This window comes from Protopterus annectens, chromosome 1.part2 (assembly GCF_019279795.1).
Source record: "Protopterus annectens isolate FY-2018-M chromosome 1.part2, PAN1.0, whole genome shotgun sequence".
In the NCBI taxonomy this organism is placed as follows: domain Eukaryota; kingdom Metazoa; phylum Chordata; order Ceratodontiformes; family Protopteridae; genus Protopterus; species Protopterus annectens.
The window spans coordinates 541,665,849-541,684,431 of NC_056727.1; the positions used below are offsets into that span (position 1 = coordinate 541,665,849).

General features: G+C 39.9%; 1 protein-coding gene across 1 annotated transcript in view; it reads left to right on the top strand.

The window, feature by feature from the left end:
- Nucleotides 1-18,583, top strand: part of LOC122790011 (son of sevenless homolog 1-like) — a gene marked incomplete at its 5' end in the record, with an annotated part of 1,046,520 nt that overhangs the window by 166,061 nt on the left and 861,876 nt on the right. The window contains 1 exon segment of the mRNA XM_044057549.1: nt 18,034-18,115. Coding sequence (XP_043913484.1) covers nt 18,034-18,115 — 82 coding nt within the window.

Genomic DNA, 18,583 nt, shown 5'->3' on the forward strand with positions numbered 1-18,583 from the left:
AGGGCCCTGCACTACACCCTGGCTCTAGCGGTGTCACTAGGCATCACTACACATTGGGAGAAATCCAACCTTCAACCCTCACAACTGGAATTCATAGGGACAGTATTCAACACCCAGTCAAGTCTGATCTCACTTCCTCTCCATAGGCTTCAGAGACTAAGGGAACAAGTTCAAGTGATACTCTGTCGAAGAAAGGTGTCTGCAAGGGAAGCCCTCCAAGCCTTGGGGTGTTTGGCTGCAGCCATCCCTATAGTTCTCTTAGCCAGACTACACAAGAGATTACTACAGTGGCTCCTTCAGGCCCAGTGGATACCCAGTCTTCACCCCCTGAACTCACAGATTGTCATCACCAACACTTGCAAACTAAATCTCCTCTGGTGGATGAGTACGGGCAAAAATCTTTGGTATTGCCCCTTCCAGTCTCCCCAGCCCAGCGCCACTGTGACCACGGATGCTTCCCTGATGGGGTGGGGGGGCCACTTCCAGGGAAAGTCAGTCCAAGGCACGTGGTCTGATGTAGAGGTCAACTTGGATATCAGTGTTCTGTAGTTAAGAGCGGTGCTATTGGCGTTGCAAGCTTTTCATCCGCTCCTTCCGTGGTCTGGTACATAAACAGGGAGGGACCAAATCTTACCGCCTATGTCGCAAAGCCATGAGAATCTGGCAGTGGGCGATAGCTTCCAACTGCTTTCTGATTGCAACTTATATTCCGGGGAGCTCCAACATGATTGCGGACAGGCTGAGCAGATGCATTCTTCATCCTCACGAGTGGTCTCTCAACCAGAGTGCAGCAGCGGAAATTTTCAGCCGTTGGGGCCAGCCATGTTGTGACCTTTTCGCCTCTTCCCTCAAACATAAAGTGCAGCAGCTACTTTGCCCTCTTTCCCCCTCTCGGGGAGTCACCAAGAGACGCTTTGATCCACGATTGGCCCACAAGTTTCCTTTATGCTTATCCTCCAATTCCTCTAATTCCCCTTGTTCTAAGGAAAGCTATTTGGTTGAGAAGCAAAGTGATTCTCATTGCCCCATTCTGGCCTCATCAAGTGTGGTTTCCCTTCCTTTGACCTCATCTGTTACAACCTCCTTGGATCCTAGACACTCGTCAGGACCTCATATCTCACCCATAAGGGCTGACTCCCCCGAATCTGTCCACTCTCAAGCTGACAGCTTGGTTTCTCCACTTCCGTTAGTTGCCAGGCAGGAAACTGTCTCCTCACCCGTAAATGATATTATCTTGGCCTCTCATAAACCATCAACCAGGAAACTTTACAGGGAAGAATGGAAAATATTCTCTGTTTGGTCATGTAATCAGAAAACAGACCCGTTCTCAGGACCTGTAGCCTCTATTCTTGATTATCTGGCTGAACTGTGTGACAATGGGGCCTCAGCTTCCACCATTCGAGTCCATCTAGCAGCTGTTTACAACTTTTATAACGGGTCAGATGGAGTGCCACTTATTTCCTCTCACATTTGCAAGACCTTCCTCAAGGGTATTTTCCACAGCAGGCCTCCCATCAGACAGCCGGTGGAGGCATGGAATCTGTCCTGGGTTCTGCAGTCTCTTTCTCTGCCCCCTTTTGAGTCATCTGTGACATGTGATCTAAAATTCCTGTCATGGAAATCCTTATTTCTGGTGGCTATAACTTCAGCCAGAAGAATCTCTGAATTACAAGCATTATGTATCAAAAGCCCTTATCTAATCTTTCATAAGGACAGAGTATTACTTCGTACTAACCCATCCTTTCTCCCCAAAGTGGTGTCTGATTTTTCGATTAACCAGTCCATTGAGCTCCCTGTGTTCTTCCCAAATTATTCTAACAAGGGAGAATACTGCCTACATTCCTTGGATGTTCATAAACAATTACGTTTCTATCTAGACAGAACTAAATAATTTTGCAAGTCGGACCAGCTTTTCATTTCCTTTGCGGGTCCTAGAATGGGAGGCGCAGTATCAAAAGTTACTTTGTCTAAATGGCTCAGGGATTGCATTGCCTTCACATATTCACTTGCGGGAGGGATCTAAGCCTGGACAAATAAAAGCTCACTCAACTAGGGCTATTGCAGCATCTGTTGCCTTCCACTCTAGGGCCTCCATGGATGACATTTGTGCAGCTTCCATTTGGGCTAAGCCCCACATTTTTATCAAGCATTACAAATTGGATCTGATCTCCAGGGAAAGAGTGGCCTTTTGTGTCAATGGTTCTCAGGAATGTTCTTCCATAAGGGCCACCCAGGTTGTCCAAGTAGCTGGGGACTCTGTCCCATCAGTGATGAATAGGAAGAAGATCAACAACTTCAGATAAAGAAGTTATGTCTTACCATAACGTTCCATCTGAGTTGTTAATCTTCTTCCAGTCATCACACCCTCCCACCGTCCCCCTCCAAAGGTTCCTGACAGATCTTCTGGGTCTTTGTGGTGTATTAGGGTTTCTGCGCCGAGATGGCCTCTGACTTATTTCTTCTTCTATATGTTGCATGCAAACTCAATCTGAGGTAACTGAACAAAGGGCATTGTGGGTAGCAGCTTAGCTCGAGTGTTTTTTGGTGCACGCAAGCTTGGTATAAGGCCGACTTGGTTCCGAGGGTTCGGAACCGAACCCATCAGTGATGACTGGAAGAAGATCAACAACTCAGATGGAACGTTATGGTAAGACATAACTTCGGTTTCCTTTAACAGCAGCTTCTGTTCTAGACTCAACTAAGAACTCGGCCAGTACAGGTCTTTCACTTAATATTATCAGGTACAAAATAATATCGTCTTTAAATAAAGCCAACTTTCTTTGATTATCATACCTATTATATCCTTGAATTTGAGTCCTTTTTTTTTTTGCCAGTGGCTTTACATATAACGTCAGTCACAAAGGGAAAAGAGTACATCCTTTCCTGGTCCCTTTGTTCAGACACAACTTATCAGAGAGGAACCCTGCCACTTTAGTTTGTGCCTCCAAATGCTCCTATATCCTCGTAATTATCAGATAATGCAAATGCTTTCATTGTGCTACTCTTAAAATCTGAGGTTACTCTGTTAAATGCTTTCTCTGCATCAAGACAAACTAACAGCAGTAGTATTTTCTTACATTGTTTTTCTTTAGATCATCTTTGTTGTGTTAATGTTGTCATATATTTACTTCCCTTCTACAAAACTGTATTGATCCGTATCTCTCAGTTTGGCAGCAGTTTAGCCAATCTTTTAGCTGTTCTAGACAAACACTTTATGATCATGATTTCAAATTGAAAAGGTCTATATCAAGCTGGGTCTGATGGGTCTTTACCATCTTTAGGTAATACAGACACCACAGCTTTCTTCCAGGATATTGGTGCTTCTCCTCCTTTTTAAAATGCTATTAAACAAAACCTTTCAGGTCTTTATTACTTGCTTCCAAACTTCCATGGGGATATCTATTCCTGAAGACTTTCTTGCAGATTAATTGTACGTCATTTTTTATCTCATTTCCTCCCATCTTAACTGTTAATTGTTGAGCGTCATTTATCTCTAACCTTGGCATACTTAAGTCTTCCATAACTATTTCCATGTGTGCTCCTTCTTGATTTCTCTGGTTTATAAAATGTTTCATAAAATTTCCGAAATATATGCAACACTGTTACAGGATCTGTGGTTATTTTCGTTGTAGGCTTCCTAAGCTTGGCAACAGCCCTTTCTAGTATCTGTTGACAAAGACGTAAATTGTGCTTAAAGTTTTTGTGCTCTGTAGTTGCTATCTAACCTGATCTAGTGGGGCCTAGGTATTGACCCTAAGTTTATATTTTAAACATGATGCAACTTGAAGTGCTTGTATGAAACAAAACACTCTTTATAAAGAGAAAGGAGGAAAAGCAGGTAGTAGCAAATGTGGAAGTTGCAGGCAATGCTATTCGTTACATTCTGGAAAGGGCATAACCCTGGCTAATGCAGCAAATAGTACCGTAGTTTTCAGGAAGGGAAACTGTACTAGTAAAGATTAATTTACTTCACAATTTGCAGCAAGTGCACTTCATTTTATATTGGAAAGACGTAAAGAACCTTAAAGAAAATAAAATGCGTGTATATATACAGCATTAGAAAAAGAATGCTAATAATGCTCTATATAAGCATTCCCTATCAAAAACCTCCCATGATGAATTTTTATTTGCCATTTTAGAACAGGTAGATATGGATGTAGGAGTGGGGTTGATTGAGAAAACATTTTGCAATATAAAGAACTAGCGTATCAATTTAGGTTGAATGCCTTTACATATCCTGGCTTGAATGATTGTTTCTGTGAAGCCTGTATTAAAACTCAGGGCAACTAAATTGTAGTTCTTTCCCTATTATGTTTGGCGTTTAACTGTTATGTGTAGGATATTTTTTATTTTATTTACCTTCTAAGCATATATACTTGAGGGAATTTTTTAAATTCACCTATTTAATACTCAGTCAACTATTTCAAAATAATTTAAAACAATTTTTGTTACACTTTAAATGTTCATTAAAAATGGAACTCCTTTTAAATGTATACATATGTATTTTATTCTACAGATTCATGGACATGGTTTGTATTCTGTTCACAATGTGCTGTCTCTTTAAGAGCAAAATGGTCGGCTTTTAATTTTTAATTGTAAATTATTATGCCTCAGTTGTGGATGTGGGTTATATAAACTGTTGTGATGCACTCTTTCTTTATTCTGATGAAGTCCTGTGAATAACAGGACACAAGCACTTAAACAATTTGGATTTTACAACTTGAGCTCTGTTTTGTATTATTTGTGCACTAATTGCCTGGCTACCTTTTATTCATTTCATCTGTTCTTTCGTTTGGTGGCCTTTCCTGGTTTTTAAATGTTACAATCTAAAACCATTTGCTTAATAGCAATATTTCTAAACTCATGCACATTATTCAGATATTCCCTTATTTTATCTTTACTACATTTGTCTCTCGTTTGAGTTTCTTGTTGTGCAATATTTTAACTTTTGTCACCCCTTCTAAATAATTCCTGTTACGTATTAACCTTTTCACGTCTAAATAATTTATATTGCTTATTAACCTTATCTCTTTCTTTTATTTTTACCCCCATTTTAAACTCCTTTTTATTTTATCCCACTCACTACCTATAACTTCTGAAGAAATTTCTGTCTTCCCCTAATAATTCTTGAATAATTTCCACTACTCATTCCGTAAATTTCTTTCTTTTTAACAGTTAGCTGGGGAACGCACCATTGTCTCATTTTTACTTCATTACCTTGTATTTTTATTTTAGTTGTTAATGGTGCATGAACTGAAATAGTTACTTGGATGTATGTTGAAGCTTTCAATTATATGCACATGTTCCTGTGAAATATAATTTCTGTTTAATCTAGTTTAGTTATTGTACCTTTGGGAATAATATGTAAATTCTCTCCCTAGTTCCTACTACTGAGTTCACATCTTCCACATCAAATATTTTTTCAACTTTTTCAGAAATCTACCCTCATTTGTTATTCCTTGTAGGTCCCCCAGATACATTCTCACTGTTGGCCAATCAAGTTTCAGTCCGAGCATATGAGTAATATTCCCTACCAAATGCTGATTATTTCTCCCAAAATATAAATACATGCCAGTGGTAATCCTCCTCCCTTGCCATTAGCCCCTTACTGTTGCAAATCTACCATTATCTTTCTTTTCCTTTTCTGTTACTATTGACGCTCCTCTAGCAATTAGTACAAGTATTCCACTTTTCATTTGTCCATTAAATTCAGCTGAGTATCCATCCTGAAATCCTTTCTTTATCAAATTCACATGCTCATTTATTTCCAAATGTCTCCCCATAGCATTGCTATTGCACTCTGTATTTCTTAATATAATTCAATATTCTTACCTTTTTGTCTATACTTATGAAGCCATTAGCTTAGCCATTATAAGTTATTATTCCCACCTGTTATATATGACAGGTTTTTAAAATGTCTGTTTCCATCTTTTGTGTTACATACACCACTAATGTTTGCAGGTTGATCTTTTATATAGTTAATTGTCATCTCTGTTTGAACCTATTTTAGATTTTACAAAACTTTTTGTTTTAATGAGAACCCACAAAAAAAAAAAAAAACCCAGAACACCCCACATAACCTTTTAACTTGAAACAAACACACAAAACTATGTAGATCTTCAAATGAAGTTTTACCCTCCTGATAGGAACAATTGTCCCAACTCAACTGCTGCATTCATAGACATTACCCTACCCTAAAATTAAGGTTATCCATGCTGAGGACTATGTTATAGCCTGTGATCCTACTTTCATTAATTGCTGCGTCTTCTTGTCTTATCTATGTTATCAGGTGTGAAAAACTATGCTTTCAGAAAACATAAACTTTTAGCTTTAAGAAAAAGTGCACTGACTATCTTTAAATAAAACTGAATTATACACTGTTCTAGTAAATGCACTGACATATTTAGGTGTCAGGAAAGCTGTTAATCTGCTTTGCACTTCCAATGATTTCAGACTTTATTTTTTACTGAGCTGTTTTCCCTTCTATGAAATCATAATCCATTTTGATACTTTGCATTGATTTTATCATGTCTTTCAAAATATTTTTGATCTATTCCCTTTTCTGTATTTTTCTAACATTGGTACTTTTTGCGTTAACTGTTTTGTAGTTTTCTCTGTTCGATGCTTCCATAGTAGCAATGTACTTGTTTTCTTCCTTTCCTTTGTTACTCTTTGTTTTTGTTATCGAACTTTATCTGTTATTAATTTAGCTGCACAGTAATATATTATTTTTCTACTTCTATTACATCACATGAATTTCTGTTAATAGTCCTGATTATTGCATTCATCTGTTTTACCAGTCTTCCCACAATTTGAGTCTTATTTACTTTCTGTATTCTATTGCTTTCATCTATCTTAATGTATACCTATCCATCTGTATTAAATCAAGAAGGTCATCCCTTAAACAATTTTCTTCTAGAATGCCATTGTCAATTTGCTCTGTTTTCTCTGAGTAATCTACAGAAAGTTCCAGAAGGTCTTGCTGTGACGTATTCTCTTCAGATACACCCTGCTTCATCTCTTGCTTCTTCACATGGGAACCCTTTAGCCCATCACTCTACAACATTACCTTAGTTGTCACTGCTTCCTGCTCCTTCCCTTGCAGTGCAACTTCAAGAGGACTTCTGTACAGGTTTCCATGTTACAAATCTTGTTCAAATGCCTCCTGCTCTACCTGTTGCTCCCTAATTTGGGGCCCCATAATTCCATCGTGCTGCAACATTGCCTTTGTTTGGTTTCTCCACATTAAATCCTTTACTTCACAGATATTCTGTAACTTCAGATCTGATGCTGTTAATCTTCATTTATTCATGACGGATGGGTATCTGTTCCATCCTCGGAACTGACTTGGCCGTTATAACAAGCTCGCTGCAGTCAAAAAAAAAACTCTTGAGCTAAACTTACCCACAGTGCCCCTCTCTTTATCTCCTCAGATCTTGTTTGCCGCGTAGAGTTTCAAGATACATCAGGTCAGCTGTCCAGCGAAGTGATTCTTTTTCCTACAATATTTCGATAATATTTTTTCAACTGTTAGTTTATTTCCCTCCCAATCCTTCCATTGTTGCTAATATTTTTAATATAGTTACTCTCTGCATGTGTGAGTTTTTTCTCTGTCTCCTTACCAAATGTTATTATTTCTTCATACCATTGGTGGTATAGGCCCCATCCCTTACCTCTGTGGTAGTTTCTAATAGGATAGTTGGTATTCTGTCCTTCCCTTCCCTTTTTACCCATTTGGTATTCTTTGTCTACCATCGTTGGTAGCTAAAAACTGTCTTTTCCTTCCTTGTCTATGTGTATGGGTTTTTTGGTCTATACAGCTGTGACAGGATTTCCTTTCTGATTGCTGTTTATTGTATAGCTATATAGCCTAGATTGTTGATTACTGGACTTGTGAATATGGCAGATGAAAAGGGGACAACAGGTTTTAAACAGTGTGATAAATGTGGCAGGAAAATGCCTAATTCCGATGGGCATTTGTCCTTCTTATATTGTCTTGGAGTTCCACACTTGAAATTCAACCACCATGCAAGCTATGTAAGGGCTTTAGTGGCTGCACATTAGCTGAACGAAAAATAAGTTAATATTAAAGGGTCTTTTGAAAAGCTCTTTCTCGGACACTTTATTTGAGGTGGAGGTCTCAACCTCTCCTAAAAAGGAACTGAATTAGAGGAGTCAGTCATTACCATCTTCTCATTCTTTTGAGTCATAATCTACTAAAGCCCGGGTTCATATGGAACCTAAATCAAAACAGCTGAAATTGACTTCTGCACCCACCTCTGCATGGGAGCCTAAAACTCTGTCCACGGTGCTGTCCTTGACTGCAGAACAGATTATGACTTTACACCTACAATACCAACTACTTCTACAGTACCACAGACCCTCTTGGCACCAAAAATAGTCTCTCCTCCAATACAGGTCACTATCCACCGTCAAACACAACCTTCTGGTCCTTTGACCATGGTGCCGAATGTCGAGACTTTAGCTTGGACCCAATATTCCCAGTTTACCGATCCTTTTCTTGGACAGCAATTGAGCCCATTTCTTCAATGGCTTGTTTCTCTATCGGGGATGTCAACCCACTCCACCAGGAGCCTTTCGGAGCTTGATGTAGTGAGACTTGTGGATCAGCTCCTGGCATCCAGAGGAATTCCAACTCCTCCTAAATCCTTCATCCTGCCCAGAGCTGAGGAATTTTCTCCACAGACTCCAACATATATTCCTCCTTCAACCTCCCCACAGGTATTGGGACTCAGGAGCCCTCTATGCGGATGCCTATCCCGGTTTTAGCTTTTTTGGTTCCATTGGTAGATCTTACCATTGTTCCGGAGCCTACTCTGTGTCCACGACTCAATCGGAGCTGACCTATCCTCGAGACTGTGACTGGTCTGTTGGCACCATAACCGCTAGTATGGCACCAATTTTTTCTACAGTGCCATCTATGGTTCCTGTTGCTTTGATGGCTCAGAGTCCTCTCGTAGCTCCTTCCCTGGGGGGCAGGTTCATTGGATTGGGGTTTGACCCCGGTTGTGAGGTTGTCTTTCTCTGTTCTAGGCTCCCATCTCTCTTCAGACAGGCCTGATTTCCAGGTGATGGAGAGGGAGCTCACCTCAGCAGGCTCATAGCTGGTTCCTTTGGCACCGGAATGCCACATATACATGTCCTCTGGTCCACAGGTGACACAGTCCACTACCCTAGGACAGCGGGCATGGGAACCTCAAGATACCCTACCTAAGGGCACCCTCTCTTAAGAGTCCTCTTCAGATGCCCCTGCTGAAGAGCCAACCCCGTAAGAGATTGTGCAAGAGGAAGCACATAAATTCGTCTGAGGAACCCCTTACAGAAGAATCAGATTACGATGAAGGGGAAGGGTCCCCATGGTTGCCCCCTGAGGATGTCTCCTTTGGAGATGTACTAGAAATCTTAAAGCAGCAGGATAACTGGAAGCCCATCAACCCTTCCTCTGAGGAATCTGTATTCTTGCAAGCTTTCTATGCTCTCAACCCTCTACTTCCTGGGTGACCCCGCCTGCAGATGAACTAGTTCAAATCGTCGTGCAGTGTGCCTGGAAGACTCCTGATACCATTGAGCCAATCCCCCGGAGACCAGACAGAATGCTGTCCCCTCCAGAGGATCACCTTCATTCGTGCAAAGGCTTGGCAGTAGATGCTATGGTGTATGGTGTGGGCAGCCACTAGAAAAGAACTCGCTGAGGAGTGTCCTGCTGTCCATCCTCCAAACAGGGATTCTTGGACGATGGACAGGCTGGGGAAGTGGGTGTATGCCTCATTGACCTTTGCCATATGGTCTTTGAATTAGTTGGCACACTTCTCTCATCTCCAGAGAGATCTGATCATGGAACTCTCAGGAACCTTAACAGGAACAGTGTCTGATGAGGTACGTAACAAAGTTGCTTCACAGCTTGCCACCCTGGAATCCATATCTAATTCGTCCATGAGGTTAATTTCTCATACCACCGAAGGGGCGGCCAGAACAGTGGGTGCAGGTGCTGTCATGAGACGTCACGCCTGGATGCACTTATGTGGCTTTGCTGAACCTTTTAAGTCTTCCTTCATCAGTGCTGCCATTGACGCTTCCTGTCTTTTCAGCCCAAACGTTAAAGACACATTAGCCAGGTGTGAAAAGGACTGTAAGACCCTGTCTGCTGTGGGCATACATTTTTCCGCCCCCCAGTGATCCTACTCTAGGAATCAAAGGAGTGGAAAGATGTGGCTCAGAAAATCCCAGGGTCCTTTCCGTGACACACATGGCAAGTTTTCCCCTGGGCAGAGGGGGAAACTTATCAGAAAGAAGCCCTCCCCGAGGCAGAGGGGGGTCCATGTAATTAGGCGGTCCAGAGATTTGCTCTGGGCAGCCCTACCAGCGCACCTGAAGAGTGGCCTGATTGCTTGCCTCTGCAAGCAGTCACAGGAAGTTTTTCTCTGCACCACCTAGCCTAGCAATTCCGTAAAGACAGATTCTTGGGTGCAGATAATTACCAGAGGTCATCACATCCCTTTCGATCTTTACCTGAGGCCTCAAAGGCAAATCCCTGATGTTCCACCAAGTCAACGGGATGCAGCAGCACAGGAAATTCAAAAGCTGCACTTAGTCATCCAAACAGTCCCACCAGACAAGATAGAATCCGGATTTTACTCAAAGTTCTTTTTAGTGCCAAAAAAGACAGGAGACTGGAGGACAACTTTGAACCCTCATCATCCTGAACAAGTTCATCAGACAGGCAAAATTCCGGATGGTCACTGTTCAGTCTATCCTCCTGTTTCTGGAGAAAGACAACTGGATGTGCTCTATAGATCTCCAGGATGCGAATCCTGCCTCACTTGTGGTCCCTCAATTCTCTCATAGCGGCAGCGATCTTCAGTCACTGGGGTCAGCCTTGCTGCAATCTATTCACATCTCCCACCAACCACAAATGCAGCAGCTATTTTGCCCTAACCCCCCCTCGGGGGAGGGGGGCCCTGAGGGATGCTGTAGTACACGATTGGCCCACAGGGCTACTTTATGCCTTTCCTCCTTTTCCTCTTATCCCGCAATTTCTAAAGAAAGCTCTTCAGTTGAGAAGCAAAGTAATCCTCATTGCACCCTATTGGTCCCAAGTTTGGTTCCCTGTCCTTTGGCCTCACCTGGTTCACCATCTGTGGACTCTGGATCTGTCACACCCCCAAGGGTTGATCCATCCAAACCTACTAAGCCTCAAGCTGAGGGCTTAGTTCCTCCATTTCCAGTAATTGCCAAGCAAAGTAATCTGTCTTCCCCTGTACGAAAAATTCTTCTGGATTCCTGTAAGCCATCCATCAGGAAAATTTATCTTAGCAAATGGAAAAGATTCTCTTTTTGGTCTCCGGAGAAGGGACTAGACCCCTTTTCAGCTTTGATTAGCTCAGTTTTGGAATATTTATCAAATCTCCTGCATTCAGGAGACGCAGCTTCCATTATTCCCATCCACTTGGCAGCTATCTCAGACTTTCACAATGGCTTCCAGGATTCCTCTTTAATATCTCACAGTCTCTGCAAAACCTTTTTGAAAGGAGTTATACATATTAGGCTACCCTTCAAAGAGCCAGTTGAACCTTGGAATTTGATGCTAGTCCTGCAAACTTTGACTTCCCTTTGAGCCTGCTGCCACTTGTGATATGAAGTTTTTATCTTGGAAAACTTTATTCTTGGTAGCAGTTACCTCAGCAAGACAAATATCGGAATTACAGGCCTTGTGAGTAAAATGCCCGTACATAGTTTTCCACAAAGAGAGAGAGTCACTTTGGAGTAACCCATCCTTTTTACCCAAAGTTGTTTTGCATTTTTGAATATTAATCAATCCATTGACCTGCCAGTTTTCTTTTCAAACTTCTCTAATAAAGGAGAATATTATTTACATTTGTTGGATGTACATAGACAATTACGTTTCTACTTGGATAGGACTAAATCAGTACGAAAATCTGACCAATTATTTTTGCCCTTCTCCGGACCAAAATTGGGAAAACCTGTTACTAAAGTAAATGGCTGAGAGACTCTATTTCCTTTGTCTACCAACAAAACCAAATCAGTCTAACGACTAAAATCAATGTGCATTTGACCAGATCAGTTGCTACGTCTGTTGCTTTTCATTCATGAGCTTCCATGGAGGACATATGTGCAGCAACCACATGGGCTACTCCTCATACCTTTGTCACGCATTACAAATTGGACTTGGTCTCCAGGAGGAGAGCATCCTTTGGCTCAGTGGTGCTCAGGAATGTCCTTCCCTAGGGCCTCCCAGGGAATAAAGTATCTAGAGACTCTGTCCCATCCGTCATGAATGAACGAAGATTAACAGCATCAGTTAAAGAAATTATGTTCTTACCATAACGTTCAATCTGTGTTGTTGATCTTTATTCATTCATGACATCCCACCCTCCTACCCCCTTTGAAAGACCCCTGGAGGTTCAGATTTGGTCCTCGCTTCATGATAGGGCATTTTCTCAGACAAAGCCTCTGCTTTTCTTTCTTACGGGCAAACTAAACTCGATCTGAGGAGATGAAGAGGGGGGCACTATGGGTAAGCTTAGCTCAAGAGTTTTTTGGCTGGCATGAGCTTGTTATAACAACCGAGTTGGTTCCAAGGACGGAACCGATACCCATCTGTCATGAATGAAGATCAACAACACAGATGGACTTTATAGTAAGAACATGACTTCTTTGTTTCTGTTTAACTTCTCTTTTATTCTGTTTTTGATATTCTCCTTTGTTTTCTTTCGTTTTTTTGTTTTTTTTTTGCATTGTGAAGTATTCCCTGTCTAGGTGCCTTTGCCTGTATTTCTCTTCAAATGTTTGGAGCTGCTGCTTTTGTATTGGTTAGTTTGGCTTTCACTTTGGCATAAATACTGCAGCATAGCAGATCTTTTTCTTTCACATGACCATTTTTTTAATACCTTTCAAAGGTCTCTGGGTTTTATTTCTATTTTCTCACTATGTCTGTGGCTCCTTTTTCCACATGGCTCAAAGTGTATTTGGTTATATGTTTTTCGTAAATCTGTTGTGTTAAAGAATACAAATTTTTATTTGAAGCATTTGACAGTTTTTTGTGTAAGTATTTTTGTTAATCTTTCCGTCTTCCATTTGAAAAGTCTGTACTTCTTGTGTAATAGTAACAATATGTAATTTCTTCCTTAACCTCACTAGTCCACTTTGTGATTTATATAAATCTTTTTTCTCCTTAGTCTTTTGTGTTTTTTTGTAGGCTACTTCTTCCTCATATAATGGGGGGCCATTTTCCCTGAGCTTTCCGTAACTTTGCTGTGTGAATGATTTTATATCCTGAGGTTTCTACCCTATCTTTTCCCCATCCTGACACCAATGCATACTGCAGGATTGGGCACTTTTTTATCTTGGAACCTGTGCACCCAGCTGTCTAATTTACATTTTAATCTACTGTTCTCCATGATATATGCTTTTTAAAATTCTGCATATATATCAATGTTGACCTTGTGAGATTTTTGAGATTTTGTGAAACAAGGTCCACTACACAAAGATGCACGCCAAGACTCGAGGATGAGTTCAGTTCCAACAATACTACTCTCCCTTTCTTGCTGATTTCATCTTTCCATTTGGACCCCCCCCCCCATCATTGTAGGTCACTTTCCATGTCCATGAAGGACCATGAAAATTTCTCAATGTGCTAACTTAACCTACCCATAATTAAAAATACTTTTTGATAGTTCCCTTGAACTGTCCATCAGATGGCGCATGTATATTACGAAGGCTGTGTGTGCCCATAGAGTTCTATACTTGGTAAATGCTGACTCTTTTGTGCAAGTAGTTACCTAGAACACTAAGGATCAAAGTCTTTTTGATGTCATCTTCACTAATATCACAATACTTATACTACTTCTGTAGTATCCTTATCTCTTGTCTTATGTGGTCACTAATCCATAATCATTTGCTTTATGCCTTCTGAACCTACAACAGTGAACACTTCCAAATTCAAGGACTTCAGAAAGATAAGTCTATTAAAATTATATGATGGGTTGTCAGAATGTAACTGCAAGATTTCCATTCCTCATGTAGCTATTGCTTATATTTTATGAATTTTGCTTCCATCTAACAAATTGTCTAAACCAAGCCGTTCCAGTCATAACCAGATCTGCAGAGGAACATAAAAGTAAATAACATTGGTGGAATTATAGCATTTTAAGCTGTATAATAAAAAAGAGAAAAAAGTTAATGAAGACGTATAATAAATCAAATGTTACTACCCACATTAAAGATTCTACCAGAAAGATCAGGAAAATTTTGAAAGTTAGCCAAAAAACACAGGAAACCTAGAGCCAAGGCTTAGCAAACACTGATATTTAATAAAATATGTAAGTGCTTTCGAACAGAGTTCTTCTTCAGACAAATTAAAAATGTAGCAAAACCAACTTTTAAAACACACAGCAATTAAAAACAAACCAATCATTTTGCGTATAGCAATTACTTATGTAAATCCCTTGACTTTAAAACCAGTCTTAAAGAGACCTTGTCATTAATACCCGGTTTTCTATCGGCACAGAACTTAAAATTCCAATACAATTCCCTTTCTTCAGTATAACTTTTTAAATCACCTCCACGTTGTCCTTTAAACACAGTTTCTGCAACCTTAAACATAAAAATATGTGAAGGTCCTGACTCATGCACAAGTTTCGCTAGAGCATTGGTTAAATCACTTCTAATAACATATGAAAGTTTTTTATCTAGGAAAAACTAATAGAATGTTTTATGAAAGAATACGTGAGCATAAATATGCTGTTAGAAGAAGTGATTTAACCAATGCTCTAGCTAAACTATGTGCATGAGTCAGGACTTTCACATAGTTTTATGTTTAAGGTATTGGATTTTTAAGTTCTGTGCTGATAGAAAACCGGGCATTAATGACAAGGTCTCTTTAAGACTGGTTTTAAAGTCAATGGATTTACATAAGTAATTGCTATAAGCAAAATTATTAGTTTGTTTTTAATTGCTGTGTGTTTAAAAGTTGGTTTTGCTACATTTTTAACTTGTCTGAGGAAGAACTCTGTTCGAAAGCACTTACATATTTTATTAAATATCAGTGTTTGCTAAGCCTTGGCTCTGGGATTCCTTTGTTTTTTGGCTGACTTTTTCTACATTTTGAGGAGTTCCCAGCCTTTAGCCTGTTGGAGGTATTTCTCTTTTTGGAGTTGCTTAAAATTTGAAGTTGCCATGAGACCAATGCAGAGGACAAAACTGACATCTAAAGCCAAGGAAAATAGTAAATCCTTCTTTAACATCAGATGATTTAAGAAGTAACACAACAGTGGTGAGTAATTAATTGTGGTATTACCACCTCCAATGCAATGGATATTGCTAATTTAGTTGCAGAAAAATTTAGTGCTACATTTACATCAGAAATGGTCATTGATGTTGCTTAAATTTCCCAAGCTCCCACCCCACCCATTACCAGGGAACATCTCCTAATCACATTGTCTAAAGTTAAAACATACCCTTCTCTGGGACCATGACAATATATGCGATTGGCTAATCAATATCATCAAATACACCCTCTCTAAACCCCTCCGAAATGTGAAACTGTTCAGCTCATAACCATGATCAGAGAGTGCTTCCTGATTTAGGAAAATGGTTACTATTATCCTTCATAAAGGGGTCCCACTTGAGATGCTTTGAGCTATAAACCACCTCAGCCTGAAAAGCCAAATTTGCAAAGCCTTGGAACATGTTACATCTCATTTCATAAATTCCAGTATTAAACAAAAACTGTTGTAGTTCTAGGCTTGATAAAATATACTTTCCTCAGAGGGAGATCATATCTACTTAGATTCATAAACATCAAAATGGTCACTGAATCTGTAGATAGTGACCATGCAATTTGTAATCTGGATCTGGCCAAGACCTTTGACATTATTCTCCATGCTGAAATCGTAAAGATGCTTAGAGGTAAGTGTTTTGGAAGATTGATAGCAGACTGCTGACATAAAGAATCCAAATAATTAAAGTAGCAAATGCCACCTCAGAAAGTGAAAAGCTGATTAGTGTTAGACATCAGGTCACAGTACTGGGACCTCTTTGTTTGGTGTCTGCACTTGGATTTCCAACCCAGACATGGCTAACTAAATTTGCTGATGACTGCAAGTGGAGTATCCTCATTCCTTCAGCATCTTTAACTGTGTTACTACAACCAGGGATAAGCTATACAAATTAATGTTGTAATAGAAACAGGCATAAATTAAATGTCAAGACATTTAACATTTGTTATATTTGATAAACCTCAGCAGCAGTTTATAATAATAGAAGCGACTCCAGAATGATGCAGTCAGCAGAGGTCTTGACACATTTAACTCCTTGTCCTTTGGCCACCACATAACAGTGGTATTCAGGAAATCCTTCTGTATCTCGTCCAATTAATAATTATTAGAGATTCATGTCAAAATAAGTTACCATTCCCTTATAATCTGCCTTGATCAGACTAATTATAGAATTTGATACACTTTTTAGTATGTACTTATCAAACACATCATGCAGCTAGAAAGACCTCAGTGGTTCCTGAGTAAAAAGATCAGTGGAAGAGAGACCCCAGCTACCAAGTCAGGCTTGATGTTCTGTTCCTGTTTCTAGTAGACTCCAGTGAGGTGATCTTTGCCTAGCGTTCCATGCTAAGACCCAACCCTCCTTGATATGCCACACCTTCACAAAACAAGCATCTTCACAAGCATTTAAACTAAAAAATTGAATCGCCATCAAAAATAAGCCATGATGGAAGGACACATTTATTACTTGGTGCACCCCATGTCTGGAATAATTCTTCATTACATGGAAAATAGAATGCTCCTCTTGCTTCATTTGAGGCCAACTTTGATAATTGTATGGGCACCCATAAATTCATCCCAGGCCTGACATGATTTGCCCTTTTGCATGTGGGCAGTGCTCTATGAAGGTGGTTATTGGTAAAGTGATTATCGTTCATAGATTTGACTCTTGTCTTATGGCTGCAGTAGTTAATGTAATTGAAAAGCAGACCATTAATTAAATTTATTTTTGATGGAAGAACAATGCATATTATAAGTATAGGATTTTCTTAGGTATATTTAGGGAAGCATGAAGGCATGAAAGGAAGCAGTGTGTTTTGAGCTACCCAAAAAGTGTACATGTGAACTTGAGGAGAAAAGAATGAAATGGATTATCAGATGCAAGTTGAAGGGTGAAGTCTGATATAGAAAAGTATTCAGGAATCCAAGCAACAAAAGAGGGATTTTACAATATAAACAAAGTGACAGTTCAGTTGTATATGGTGTACACATGTGAAAAGGCAACTCGAAAGTAGAAGATATGAGGTGGGAAGTTACCAAGTACAGGCTGAGACTGCATGGCAGAAATGGGGAGAATGTTTGTTTTTCCCCTAGATTGATCTTTCATTACAGTGACTGTGTCAGTCCCCCTAACCGTTTAGCCTTTTGCTGCCTGTTCTTCGGAGCATCCAAGGACACTAGACGAAGGAGTTAAAAAAAAAAAAAAAAAAAAAACGGATATTGTTGCAGTCATCCATTGAGGATAGATTCACCTCCATTCCCCTGTCAGGTGACAGACACTGTTGAAGTGAAACCTGTGTGTTGGCCTAGTGGTGAGTGTACTCTGTATTCTGCTACAGTGCTATGCACTGCTTGGTGGGCTAGTAGATGGTCTGTACTGGCCTCCTGCTTTTCCACTGCTAGCAGCCATACTTGAAGATGAGCCATCTTTCATTCCCCCTAATTCCATTTCAACCATTTGCCACTCACTTCAGTCCCTCTTCCAGCCTTTTCCAGAACCTGGGCTCATTGTGAAGCTAAAGTTAGGATTTTAGCCATCCTCTCTTTAGAGCTAGAAACACAGAAAATGGTGATAGAGTTGGAGGAGTGGCACAGTGTCCTTAAGTTTTGTTGTTATATTATTACATCAGATTTTTGATGAACTATCGGGCGTTCAGGTATTCAATTGTTTGTAGAGGATGTGAAGTGTTATTTATTATTTTTTCTCTTTTTCTAGATCCCAATTTTGTGCGGACATTTCTAACAACATATAGATCTTTCTGCAAACCTCAGGAACTTCTTAGTCTTCTTATAGAAAGGTATGCATTTCTTTACTATACTTTCTGAGATTTTTGTCCAGAATTAATGGGTGGACTTTGTTAGTAAGGCATTTTCTAAATATGTACATTTTTAAGTCTTGATTTGTAGTGCCATTTGTCAAATGGTCGTGCTAGAGGAATGTAGCTCAGGTCCAAAAGGAAAGAACACAGCACCTCCATTCCAAGGCATTAACTTCAATAGTCAGAAGTGCTGGTCAGAATCAGAATAATAGTGATGGTTAACCTTTCTGCATGGTTTCTTCCATTTGGTAATACTTGCAAGAATGAAGTAATTGCAGAATTATTACAGGCATTTTCTGCAGTGGCCTGTAAAGTGAAAGCTGAAGCAGAGCATCTTATTTCTACAGTTCCATTCCTGCTCAAATTCAGACTCTTGCCCCACTCTAATTTGTTCTGTCTATGCCTACACTAGCCAAATTTTTATTGGCTGGATATTTTGTTTTCTCT